This window comes from Pomacea canaliculata, linkage group LG14, assembly GCF_003073045.1.
Source record: "Pomacea canaliculata isolate SZHN2017 linkage group LG14, ASM307304v1, whole genome shotgun sequence".
Lineage (NCBI taxonomy): Eukaryota > Metazoa > Mollusca > Gastropoda > Architaenioglossa > Ampullariidae > Pomacea > Pomacea canaliculata.
This window is the reverse complement of record NC_037603.1, coordinates 15,603,785-15,617,642: the sequence shown is the minus strand read 5'-3', so window position 1 is coordinate 15,617,642 and position 13,858 is coordinate 15,603,785. Positions and strand designations below refer to the sequence as shown.

Sequence of the window (13,858 nt, the reverse complement as noted above, 5' to 3'; positions counted from 1 at the left end):
CTTTCAAAGTTCAGGAGTAGATGCCTGAGTGTTAAAACACTGCCAGATTTCCTGACCTGTTAAGACAATAAATGATCCTACTAATCTTCGAAGGTAAACAAATTGACTTTCCTTTGTCATTCCCCCAACGGCATATGAATTAATTCTTATCCTTTAATCGCCAGTATATAGAATCGAGAAGTTGTCGAGAACAGTCATTTGCAATAAGAGGACAGCCATAGATGTCAGTAGTAAGAAATTTTTTATGTTCAAATTTGTTTTATAGGCAATACCTTACACTAAGGACGAGCATGTCACAGCCCAGTTTTATAGAAATGTCGGAGTTGTTTGGAAACAGAAAGAATCCTGTATCCCAGAAGGGAGAAGATTCAACAAGTTCCAACACAGACAATGACGAGAACGACATGTTCGGAGGCACCAATAGATACAAAGTGCAAGAAGGAACCTGTGCTTATGAAAAATAAATGTGCTTTTATAGGATATCTGACAATTCATAGTGTGTCGCTATCTTCACTTATTATAATCGCTTCAAAACAATTCAGACATAAGAGAATTATAGGAAAAAAAAAGAGAAAATTACACCACTCATGTTCCACCAATCTCTATTGCTCGGTACAGCGCCCTGTCCTCGAGCCTTTTGCTATTCACTGCCAGTAGAAGGAAAACAGAAATGGAAAGACGATCTGCATGGTTAAATATGAGGTCGGCACAGGAGGCAAGCTACAGCGATAAGAACAGTATTGTATTTTTCATTTCTCTCCTCTCCCCCATCTGGTGGATGTTATGCTCGTAGTTTTGCAACTGTTGACTCAGTCCATACCACTTGGATATTCCTCCAAGAACAAGATTCAACGATTAAATACCTCTTTGTAGTCGCACCCCGACTAACATGTGAATAAAGAAAATATTTAAAGCCAGGAACTTTTTTTGGGGGAATCAAAAGCAAATTTATTAAAATTTGCAAAATTATTTCCCGTATCGGACTCAAATAAACTTGGTTTTGTGAATAGAGTTGTTATCTAGATGCCACACTAGAGACAAGAAATGTATCTGTAATTATTTATCAGGAAGCATTAGACGGAGATTAAATTAAAAACAATCAACACAAACAAACAACAACACAAACAACAATCAAAACAAACAAAAAAAAAAAACAAAAACAACAAACACAAACAAACAAAACGTTATTTGTCTCAATTTAGCACATCCAAAGTAGTTATTATACAATCGTATTAGAGTTTCAGACTTCGAGTTAATTTACTCAGGGTTCAACTCTATGTGTCGGTATGTTGCTGGAGCTTCACTTTTCCATTTCGCCGATCGTTTTTATTTATTCGTTTACCATTTTCTCGCTTGCCGGCAATGATGTCGAGCTGCAGAAGTTTGCGACATTCGCCGGCGTACGGCACAGACACCTTGCAAATCTTTCCATTCTCCACATTGTCAGAAAATTAAGTTAATATTCGGAAAAAATGGAGATGATTGTCTGGGCGGAAATTTTTTCGAAGTCGTCGCATTCATGATGATGATGATGATAATTCATTGTCGTCGTCGTCTGCTGGTCATTGATGGAGAGAAGCACACTAGAAGCCTGTCACCCAAAGAAATTAAAAGTAAAAATACCTTTATGATGAGTTTATTTGGATGCAGCTAGAGACGAGGGTCGTTGACTGTGGAGAGTGTCGTTCGTCATATGGCGTGTCAGACCCAAGGCTGTCTTCACAGACCAAGAGCTGGATTGCTCCTAATAGTATTTGCAGATGAAAGGAAATGTGATCAAAGCATGTTTTTAAAGCACTTACACACCTGAATACTGGGTCAACATGGAGCATTGATTTTCCACGGACTGTCCTCTGTCTGGCAAGAATTCCAGTGACTTTTATTGCCTTACTTGTGTAAAGACTTGCTGCCTTGCATGTAAAGCTGTGATTATTCTACCATTCTAAAATCGTGTCTGTCGAGCATTTTAGCGATCTGAGCATAATATACACTGAAGATTGATAGTGTCACCAAGTGTGTTCGTCGAAGAGTCATTTCTAGAACTGTCTGTGATGTGCGCGGTTCGTGGTGTCGGTGGGTTGCCTCTCCTCTCGGTGGTCGGTCAAACTTTGACAGTCTATACCTTCTTCGCGTGTTGTCGTAGTTCCACTTGAAACTTTTTGTTCTCTTCCACAACTTTCACTCATCAGCAGAACTCCAGCAATGCACAGCCACCACGACCGCGTGATTTATTCATCATGTGACCTTTCCTGACATGAGCGGTCTGCACGAAGTCCCTGGGTCTGCTGCACGACATGTCCTAGGAACTAACTGGATGGGTAGCAGTCAATACATGATTAACTGTAACAGAGTTGGACCAGTGTGTCCCTTTCTCCCTGACAGGCTGTCTGCGCTCGTCGCTCTCGACCAAGTACATCGTTGAATGATTCAGGATGCTTCCGACGGTTACAGTGGAGGGGAGATCGATATTTTTGTTTTTTAATCGGGGTCTCTACTTACGATATTAACAAACATTAATCATAAAAATAAACAAGATCTTACAACAGAATTTGAACAGTGTTCAGCCAGACATCACCCTCCACACACACCACGCACGCTGAGAAAGCTTTTCTTATCTAGCAGATCCACTTTCAAATTTTGTGCCCTTGGGACATTCTAGCAGAAAAGTGGATAGCATTCATAATTTATTTATCGATACATCCCTAGGAGACCTAATTTCTGAATTGATACACGGACATGCCTTTATCTCTTAAAATTACAGTAAAAGCCACAAAAAAGCTTTTGAAGACGAAAGGATGCTTCTGGCGAGGTTATTTGGTTGTAGAGGAGGTATCTTAATATAACTGAATATTGAAAGACAGTTCCAGCTTTGACCAGAAAGTTCCATTGAAAATTGCATTATTTAAGGGAAGGCTCGTGTTAGAATGTTCATCAAAAAATAAAATTTGAAAAGAAACCAGCCACCAGACTTCTTTGTCTTCGAAGAAACATTAAATTCTCGAGAGTTTCACGAGCATCCAAATGAGGAATTTTCCAAAGGCTCTTCCTCCGTAGTATGTTCTTACTACTACAAACAAATTTTATTATTGAAAGGTTCACGAGACTGAACTTATTTGTTGAAGTTAATTTGCTGGAAAGAAAAGATCCTCAGAGAAGTTACTCAATTGCACAATTATAAGGAAAGAAAGTTGTTTTTGTTCTCCTGATGTGTCTCAGAGACATTCTAAGGGTCTCATTAGTGCTTCGGATACTTAAAGTTCTAGTGGCTTCAATTTTTGTTGACTGGTGTATGATACTGTTTCTCTTGCTGAGATCACTATCCTCGTCCTGTACTGTGTCTGTATTTGTGGGTTTCCACTATCCACTGTCTGGTCAAAGGTCCAGAAACGAGAAATCTTTTTTTATTCCTTTTGTAACTGCTCCGTTGTTTGTTTAAAATGTCTTCCTTTTAATTTTCTTTCTTTCTTTGGATTTCAACGATTACAGCGAAGAAGGAACAGACTGAGGTGGTTGGACAATATGGTTGATTGGTTTAATGAAGACTAGAGTTCAAGGGTTGGGGAAGTCTCATGACATCGTACTATCATATTATTTTCCGATGTTACACTTGTCAGTCCGTTACAGAGAGTATAATGTAATGTGCGTGTGTGTGCACAATTTATGTCCATACTTTTGTGAGTGTGCATGGAGACCTGTCTCTTCCGGTGGTACTTTCCTGATGTTTAAAAGCATCTTGTCTTGTGTCTCGACAGATTTGTTTGCCGTGTGATGCTTGTCACTTCTCCATCACTCCTTGGGTCAGACGCCTGCTATTATCCTCTCATATTTCCCGTCATCCCAACTAGCCTCGTTCTATAATTCAGGACATTTCCGTGACCTGAAAGATACAGACCAGAGAATTAGGTTGTACTCCTATTAACTGTTGGTCGCAATTTGAAGTCCATAGACAGACATTGAGTAGCTGTTCCACATCTCCTCTGTAATCACAGACAAAGAGTAACCAGGACGCAATGCATCTCGAATGTTTGTGTTGAATTTACTGCAAGCCTCATTTTAGTCTTGAATGACGTTACAGCATTTACATCCTTCCCGTGATTCATTAGGCAATGACACAAACTAAAGAAGATTGAAGGAGGACATAATCAGTGTATAATCGTTTGACAGCCAGGACAGTGAGAACAGAAATTAACTCGGAAAAGATTATCTTGATGTATTCGTCAATTTCGTTTGAACATTTTTGACAATCATTGATTTGTGCTTATTAACACCTTTCGCTGGAAATCCTAGACAAGTGTCGGTTATGTCCATCCTCTTGATAAGTGTGTTGTATAAAGATTCAATGTTGTTTTTCCAAGAGTTCAAACAGTCTCCTTTACAGAAATGGTTATTTTAAAATTAAACTTACAGAAAAAATAAGTGAAAGGTTAAAGGATGTGAACCTTGGTAAAATAAGTTTATACTGAAATAAACATCACACAATGCCCAGTCTATGCAGTGTCCATACAAGTTGCACAACTTGCCATTGCTGATGGAGGTCAGGATTGCACCTCTGAGTCTTTCACACACAAAAATCACTCAGGAACTCAGGAATATGTAGCAGACATTTTGTTTGTATGAGTGTATCGTAGACCACTCGCTTTACTAGTGTATGGTAGGCCAATTCCTTTTACTTATTTTTTTGTTAGTGTATTGTAGACTAGTTTTTACCAGTGTGATGTAGACCACTGTACAACAGACCACTTGTTTTTTAGTTGACAGAGATGTTCTCAGTAATGAGCCGCCATAAAACAAGGCATCTGTCACTGTTCGATGGATTTTTTGCCCACAGAAGTCGTTAGCAGGTCGTCTGGCAGGCCTTGTAAGCACCCAGACATCTTATCAGCTTTTTAACCGAAAGCTGTGCTTCTAATCAAAGCTCTCTTATTTGTTTAAGATGGTCGTAGCTTGGAGAAAACTGCGTATAAAGACAACATAAATCTTAATAACGAAGTTCTTGTTTTTTGTGCTTTATTTTAATACTCATTAAAATTTATTTTTAAAGGTGCAGCATTTACTTACATCTAAATCCTTAAAAAAATAGGGCAGGTGCACATCCTGCTGTACACTCACTAATCGGATGTAAGAAAGCTTAGAGATTGTGTTTTTTTTTCAGTTGACGAGCTTCTAGTGATGTGCCATGCATCCGGGCCCTAAGTTTCTTGCAGCTGCATCACCACCACGCCAGTTATTTTTAAAAGACTGGTTCAGGATTTTTTTGTTCCACTTCTAGAATTAGGTTGAACTTCTGCGGGTTCCTTCGCTTTTATTCATTTATTTTATTTTTATTTTTTTTTTAGTTGAGTTAAAGCTGAGTCATACGTTAACTGAAAAATGAATTTTTAGCTAGCATCCGAGATGATGATGATGATGATGATGATGATGATGATGATGATGATGATGATGATGATGAGGGAGGAGGAGGACGAGAAGGAGGGGGAGGATGACGACGACGACGACGATGATGATTATGATGATGATGATGATGATGATGATGATGATGATGAGCTCGTTAGCTAGTGTCTGTCTCGACTGACAGCTGTAGTCCAAAGCTGGAGTCAGAGGTGTAAGAGTGGGACCAGTAATGGAATCCTACAATGAAAACCGCAGCAGCAGCCCCGTGAGAAACAGAGAGAACTAATCAATAATTCAAGTGATGATGATGCTGGGAGTACTCAGGTCAACATGTGGTCCACAAGCATTGTCACTCCACAAAGACTCACCACTCTTTCCCATCGCAAAAACCCTTTACCACATCAAAGCGACTCCGTTGGAAGAGGACCGTTGTTGCGACCAAAAGGCTTCAACTTATTTTTAATGATTATGCAAAATCATTTGAAAACAATTTATATTTCAGCTGACGAAGGAAATATAAGAAGAGAACTGCATCACCTTACTTAACTTCTTCAACATTAATCAGCATGAGCACCACATCGAGTGCCTCTGTGCTCAAATGTAGAAGAAGGTCAATGAGAGCGATCCTGGTTTCTCTTCCAAAGGATGATGTATCATCTGCTCGCGAAAATTTTCCTTGATACAATATCACACCAAGTAACAAGAAATAACTCGGTCATTGCAATAATTTTAATAATGTGGGTTCGTGTTTTATAGTTGACAGCTTCCAAGTTTCTGTCGTTTTGTTGATATTTGGATCCACTTGTCTTCAGAACCGAAGGACTAAGCTAATTGTTTTGGGAGAAATATTATTAAATTCTATTTTTTCATTTAGACTGGTTACAAATTTCACTTCTGAAAACATGTAGTAGCATAATTTAAGCAAAATGTTAAAAAAACAATACCAGGTGACATATTTCTTTTACATTTCTTGCTGAATGCAGGCACAAACACTTTCTAGAGAATTTATTTTTGAAACGATATTTTATATAACGAACTTCTGTTGTTCTTCGCTGGATTAAATGCACTTATCCTGATAAATGTGTGAGCTGTCGATATCGAGGAGCGTGTCTTTAGGGCTAAAAATCAAAGGTTTGAAAATTTGAGAGCGTGCAACAAAAACAAGTGACATTTGACCCCTGGTTGTTTGTCTACAGGAAATAGCTTAACGGTTTCCAGTTGCACTCTACTTTGGTATTTTAACTGGCATCAGCACGAAGATCAGATTAATGCACTTGTCTGGCTTTGCCGAACACGCAATAGTCATCACCACACCTGCCAGGGGAAGTAATCTGATGGTGACATGAGTTATCCCCCTTTACGCTGAAATCTAGCTTTGTGGAGATAACAACAATTTGTATAAATACTACTACAATTTATTTGAAATGTTGAGGTCACAATTTAAATAATTTGTGTTCTGATGGTTATTTTGGTTTCATTCCCTAGTTATCAGTTATTTTAACATTTGTCTTCAAAATTAGGCCGTTAGGGTCAATCCTTCGGGTTGATGATAGCAGAAGCCGTTTGTAATTGGGAAAAATGCACAAACATTGAACCTCTGTAGTACCCCTCAAATTTCACTGGACTGGCAAATGTATTGGCAAAGAAGTCTGGAGAGATTGTTGACCAAATTCCAACTTTTGCCCCAAAATGGTTTTTTTTCTAACCTTCAAAGCTTTGTCAAATGATTGAGGGTTGTTAAGAAAGGCCTTGGACTGCTGGCTGCCATGTGATTAGTTAAGAAACATCTAGCTTGAGGGGAGAAACTTTTCATACGGAAAATTCATTTGTCCGTGTCTGTGGGGAATCAAAGTAACTTTATTTCTGCAAGTTCACATTCGGCCATAAAATTCTTTCACTCACAGCAAGCAGGAGAGATCCTGGAGCACTTTTTGATAAGTTTAGAAAAGAAGGTGTCTTGGGATCCGCAAATCATTTCTGACAAAAAGAAATCAACAAAAACCATGTGCACACTTGTTTTTGTTTGTTTTTTGTTTTCGTAAGCTGCGAAAATCATTCTTGTAATCGCCGAACTCCGTGGTATCCCATGGAGATTTGAGCTTCTTCCAAGCAATGTCTGTCACCGATGTTTATGGTCTTGTTCGTAAAAGCCCCAGGAGCAGTGCATTATTTGAAATTTTTCGATAAGAATGTATGGCTTGTGGGACTCGAAAACTGTTCTTTATGCACAAGCTAACAGAACAAGAATTTGGCTGGCACCTTCTTCTTTCAGTCGGCCATCTTTGATGAGAAAAAAGAACGGAAGAAGGCTAAAACAAGGAGAGATTCGATTACATCATTAGATTGGACATGTAAGCATGATCGTGCAGCGGAAACCCAATCTCCATTGTTCCAGAAACCCAGTTTAATGAACGAAATTGTCTTCAATTTTGTTTGTACTTGCAGCGAATAAAACCAATAGTTTTTGATAGAAAAGACAGAATTTCCTGCAAGCAGATGCAAAATCGGAAAATTTAAATTTAGCAACCATGCTGTCACGAAAGCAACAGAAACAGTAAATCTAACAACTAATACACAAGGTTTATCCTATTCAAACATGCGTGTATCGTAAGGTAAACAACTGTTTTCCAGGTACACTCATGTTTATCTTTGTTGAAAATAATACTTTATGTAAATATGGATGTATAGTGGGTACCACTTGTATAAAAGCAATGTTCATAAGTAAGAAATTCATGAGAAGCAGAAGTGCCATAAATAAATATGTTTGTCGTTAAAAAAAATTAATGCATCGTTCGTAAACACGTGTTTATCATGAGTTTCCACAATTAAACCTTCAAATCCCAGTTCTTGTATTGTACTCACCCACACATCTATATATCATTGCCAGATGGATGCCGAGATTTAATAGCACGTAGGCTCTCGGGGGAAAAGCAAAAAGACAACCAATTAAGATAGCAGGAAGATATCTATAAATTCGAGTGTTTACATTTTTGTCTAATCGTTTTCGCAAAATGTCGGTTTTTCTGACATTATCTGTGATATTGTGTTTCAGGGGACGGCATTCTAATCACCTGACGACCTCTGCGATGAAGACATAGAATACAACCTTGTTGAAGTGTCGACTAACTGCTAGTTTCCGTTCAATCAAATGAGGACAAGCTGGTCGCTCCGTTGAAGAAATTCAAGGCAAAGAACCAGCTCTCCCCATCCATTCTCTCCTCTGTTACAGCCAGGGGTCTGCCCTTCCTTTTCTCTGTTATCCTCTGCAATCGGGTAGCCAATAAAAAGATTGAAGTCGCGTGCTTTCCCTTCAGACTGGTCGTCTCCAGGATTTAATCAAGCCTTGCCAGCCTCGACGAACTCTCGACAGAACACGCGAAGGGTAACCAAGGTACTCTGCTGGCTTCGTGCTGCAATGCTGGAATCACAGTCCTGACACCATTGCTTCTCTACTCAAACAGACGTGTGCCAGGACAGTCTGAGCAGGGATTGTATCTTTGTAAGGTTTCGTGCATGTGTCGCTCTCTGAATTACATAAATTAAAAATTCGCAATCCATCAAGAAGGAACTTCAACAAAGACTTCGTTAAAAAGCCGAATTCGGGTTTAACTGTTGTAATCAATTTTTAATTGAATGAAAAGTAGGTGAATGCTCTGTAGAGTCTGAAACGTACAGGGTTGGAGACCTAAATCTTCTTGGATTGAAATTATAGGATTCAAAGATAACATGGACCATAATCGTGAATAATAAACATTGTTTAGAAACATTCTTTTTCTTGGAACAAAGATCCTGATGGAGTACCTCAGTAACTGGACAGACCCCATGACCCAGTTTGGATCGGGGTCCCCGAACAGCACGGACCAGCCCGAGGATGAGGAGTTCTCGCCTCTGAACAATTTTTTGCGGAGGGTGCAGGTGTGTCTGGTGCCGGTTCTCTTCGTCTTCGGCCTTGTGGGGAATCTTCTGGCAGCCGGCTGCTTCCTGAGCGAGCCTCTGAGGTCCACATCCTGCTGCTTGTACATGGCGGGCAAGTGCGCCTCTGACACCGGCTTCCTGGTCCCGCTGTTCATGATGTGGTTGCTGCGGGTGGGCGTGGACGTGGTCAACGTGGTCGGCGCCTGTCAGCTGACCGTCTTCCTCAGCTACGTGTGCGGCTTCATGTCGGTGTGGTTCGTCGTGCCTATAACCTTCGAGAACTACATCCGTCTGTGCCGTCCTCAATCGACACGATCCTACTGCACGACCCGCGTGGCCGTTGCTGTCATCGCTGCTGTCGTCCTTGCCGCGCTCGTCGGCTACAGCTTTCCTCTCTGGACGACAGGTGTGCTGCACGGCAGGGAGGACGAGGAACCCGCCTGCATGTCCTTACTGAAGTTCAAGGATGTTCTCATCGTGATGACATTCGTGGACACGGTCATCACCTTGCTGTTGCCTTCCTTCATCATCATCCCCTTGGTGATGGCCAGTCTCTTCGCCACGCTGCAGGCCATGAAGAGGAAGCAGAGGATCCGCGAGTCCCTCATCATCCAGAACCAACGACATGTCCTGAAGAACTCTCTGGAGCTGCAGGTCGCCAAGTTCCTTCTCACCGTCTCCATGACTTTCGTTATCTTGCACAGTCCGGGTCACCTGCTCCGGCTGAAGATGCTGGTGGACGAGTACCTGCTGCACAAAGCCTCGGAGTCCCGGGACCTCATGCTGCAGAGGCTGTTCGAGTGCATCTACTACTTCAACTTCTGCGGCAACCTCGTCATCTTCCTGTCCTCGGGAGCGAACTTTCGGTCGAGGTTCTCATCCATGTACTGCCAGAGGTCGCGGTGTGTGTCCAGGTCTTACTCAGATGAGTACAGTTTGTCTCAGGGACGATCACGAAATGTGTCGGAGAACCATTGTTTTAACTCCGATAATCCCCTCGAACGGCTCTAATCTCAAAGCAAAAGTTCTTCACTGGGAACCCAGAGTTATTTCCGTTTACTGCTTAAAAAAAATTCTTTAAAATTCTACACACTGAAACGTTTTCTCAAATTACAGGGTTGAAATCATTAAGATATTATTTTTCTGAACAATAGTGTAAAATGTGAACGTGTTCATACAAACTTTTAAGCCTCTCAAGTTACGAGATCTGAGATAAATAAAGCATTGACTTTTGATATCTGGAACAAAATATAAAACAAGGATGTTTGAGGAAAAAAATTATCGATGATGTCTGGGAAAAATTCACGTTCCACTCAGACTTATGGCGATGCAAATGGCAGACTGACTGACCTGTCACCGCCAACAGGCTTCATGTGAGATCGTGTTCAACTGAAAAAATTGACATCTGAATGAAGATGAACACCACCCCTGCCACCACCATCACTTTATAACCAGTGATGGACCACAAAGCCAGACAGAAGAGAAGAAATAAACTAGAGAGCAGACTGTTGAGAAAAAACTAGATGGTGTTGAACAAATAAGTCGCCTACGTGTTTGTGAAAAAATTGTTTTCGTGGCCAGGGCAATTTGGGAGTTTTTGTTCGTGTTAGATAATGGATGTGTGAGTTTCCGTTGTTGACCTGCTGTTTGTCCAGTGGCTTAAGTGTTTTATTGACTCCAACATCTGCAAAGCGAACAACAGGGACTTGAAATATTGTTTTACCCGAGCTGGAGGGGCAGAGAGAAATTGGTATTTACTGCCGAGTTAAGGCTGTATCACAGCAAGGTAGTCAGCCCTGTAAACAGATGCCACGTGCAGAGAAAGAACAGCGTGCCCGAGACGAGAACTGAACCCAGGACAGCCAATCTTCACTGTGTTGGTGACAGGCGCTCACCGTTGCGCTCACCTTTCTACCCAAGGGGCAATGGGTTAGAACTGATGTAAGAGCCAACGCAAAGAAAGAAAGAAAGAAAGAAAGAAAGAAAGAAAGAAAGAAACAAACAAACAAACAAACAAACAAACAAACAAACAAACAAACAAAGAAACAAACAAACAAAGAAAGAAAAAAAAAAGAAAAAAAAAGAAAAGAAAACCAACTCGTGTACTCGTGAGAAATGACGAGACAGGGTTCAGGGATGGAACTATGTTAACACGCAACAAACACCATTTTCATTTCCTCACCCGTCTCTCTTCCATAACTGATTGGCTGGAGTTTGTCGCCGACTGCCAACTTCGAGGAGTTGCGATGTTCTGGTCACGTGATATCGATAACATCATCCCCTCTCCTCGATCCCACAGCTCGGCCTGTGTATGTTTTTTCTATTTATTTATTGTGTGTGTGTGTGACACAGGTCGGTATTGCAGTGTGCGTGTGTTTTCCACGTGTGTCCAGGTTCGGTGGTAATTTTTTCTCTACTGCAGATCGGATCTATCGAGTCGGATTATGCGGGTGAACTTTGACCCCGCCGGGAGGGCCGATAAGCCTGCGTAGATCCCTCCACGCTGTAACCGGTGCTGTTGGAAAATTATGTTTTCCTGTATCAGCATGCATCATGCCTAGAATACTCGCTAATGCAATTTCTTGCCGTGCAACCGGAGAAGAAAATTGTAAAGAAAAAAGAAAAACACATCAAGAAGGCGGATATTAAATTTTACGACAGTGATACCAGCTTAGAAAAACTTTTTTTCGTTAAATGGTAAAGCCATCAGCAGGTTGGAATATCCTCCTACATTATGGAAATATATTGTAGATTATTTTTAAATTTTGAAATTGTGAAGGAACCGCGGTGTGGAGCTTTTGTATGAATGTCCATCTCTCCCACTCTACTACTTTCAAACTCCTCGCGTAGGTGGGAGGTGAGTAAGTCCAGAAAATAATCAAAGACTAATACAATCGTTTTGGGGAGTGTTTATATTTTTTAAAAGGCTTTCACGCTTCATTTTTTTTCTTTCTCTCTTCTTATACATCCCTCTATATAATCCACTTTGCTGATGTACCTTTTATATGCTGCTGAACGGTAATGTCAGAAATGTGGAAAAAGAAAGAAGAAAATATCAGCAGCACTGCCATTTACATTGTTCTGCAAAAAACTGACATTTATCAAGGCATTTATACCTGTATATGTTCACACACACACAGGTTGATATTGATGTTTACCTTTGCCCTCACATGTCACTGGTTCTGTTTGTTCTGTTTCTGAGTTTGTTATCATCGGCTACAGTCATTCATTTTTTTCAGTGAGTGGGATTGCTTCATTCATTAATAAATTATGTTCACTTCATCAAACAAGAAACGAATAGTAGAGTGACACGAATGTTCAGCGAATGTGCAAATCATCCAGAAATATGGAGCCTGACAATGAGTGCGATGATAGACAACAAACAACAAACAACAAACAACAACAACAGCAACAACAACGTGTGCTGGAGCGAGTGACAGTCACTAGTATCTAACTATTGTCTCAAAAAGATGCGAATAAAAGTTCGAACATGATTTTTACAGTCTCTTTTCTGGTTTTGTTTGTTTGTTGATGTCATGGCAGAATGTGGGGGACGATGAGTGAGGTACTCACATTTATTTCTGTCTGCACATTTTTTTTATTCACTCTTAACTTTCTTCTTAGTCATGCGAACTCACACACAGAGAGCTGACAAAGCTTTCCTGACTTCCACGTGCGTGCATGCGTGTGTGCTTGTATGCATGCGTGTGTGCCTATGTGTTTGAGTGTGTGTGTGAGAGAGAGCGTGCGTGTGTGTGCGCGTGCGTGCTTGTAGCCTGGCGATTGGCCACTTCCTGTTCACTCGGACTACTCGCAGCTCACCCCAGACTAACAGGACGACGTGGAGGCGAAGACGGATGGCAGTCATGTCCCCCGGGAGGACGATGTCCAGGCTGTCAAACTCCTCCCATCTCTGACATCAGACTTGTCTTGTCTGGGACTGGGTGCCACGTACAATTACCGTTGACCGTTGGAGTGATGCTCCTCTGTACCCAGCATATTGATGAGATTATTATCACACAACTTTTATCTTCTATCTACATTCGCAGTCTTCGCTTGTCTTCTCTGGAGGAACTTTCTTGAAAGTGCATGGCGCATTCTAAAGACAGAAATTCAGGGAATGGCGCGTGCAACATTGGTGTGGTGACTATCTCACCTCCTGCACTCAACACAACATCGACACTCAAACCTTTAGAAATTGTAATTGGATTAAATTCTCACCTTTTTATTCGTCCTTTTTTGTCTTTTGTCTCTGACTGTACTTAGGGTTGCTGTAGGTAGTGGAATATTCTCTAATACTGGTAGTAGAATATTATCTGATACACGTAGTACAATATTCTCTAATGCAGGTACTAAAATAATCTCTAGTTCAGGTAGTAGACTATTCTGTCGTCTGACATTAGTCTTGTTTCTATCTACTCCGACACTTTTATGTTTCATAATATTTTTCAACTTTCAATATCACCACCTACAAAGACAAAGATAAAAAAAGACATAAACGCATAGATGGGTAGATAGTACCCCACAATTTGCGTGAAATTATACAAATAGA

The 13,858-nt window shown here is 40.8% G+C and overlaps 1 protein-coding gene across 1 annotated transcript in view; it reads left to right on the top strand.

Annotated features, from left to right (window-relative positions):
• The window catches only part of LOC112555790 (CX3C chemokine receptor 1-like), a 23,620-nt gene extending 10,043 nt beyond the window's left edge, over positions 1 to 13,577 (top strand). Inside the window, exon 2 of the mRNA XM_025224305.1 lies at positions 8,444 to 13,577. Coding sequence (XP_025080090.1) covers positions 9,184 to 10,317 — 1,134 coding nt within the window. The 5' untranslated portion in view covers positions 8,444 to 9,183 and the 3' untranslated portion in view covers positions 10,318 to 13,577. The remainder of the gene's footprint in view (positions 1 to 8,443) is intronic.
• The last annotated feature ends 281 nt before the right edge of the window (positions 13,578 to 13,858 follow it).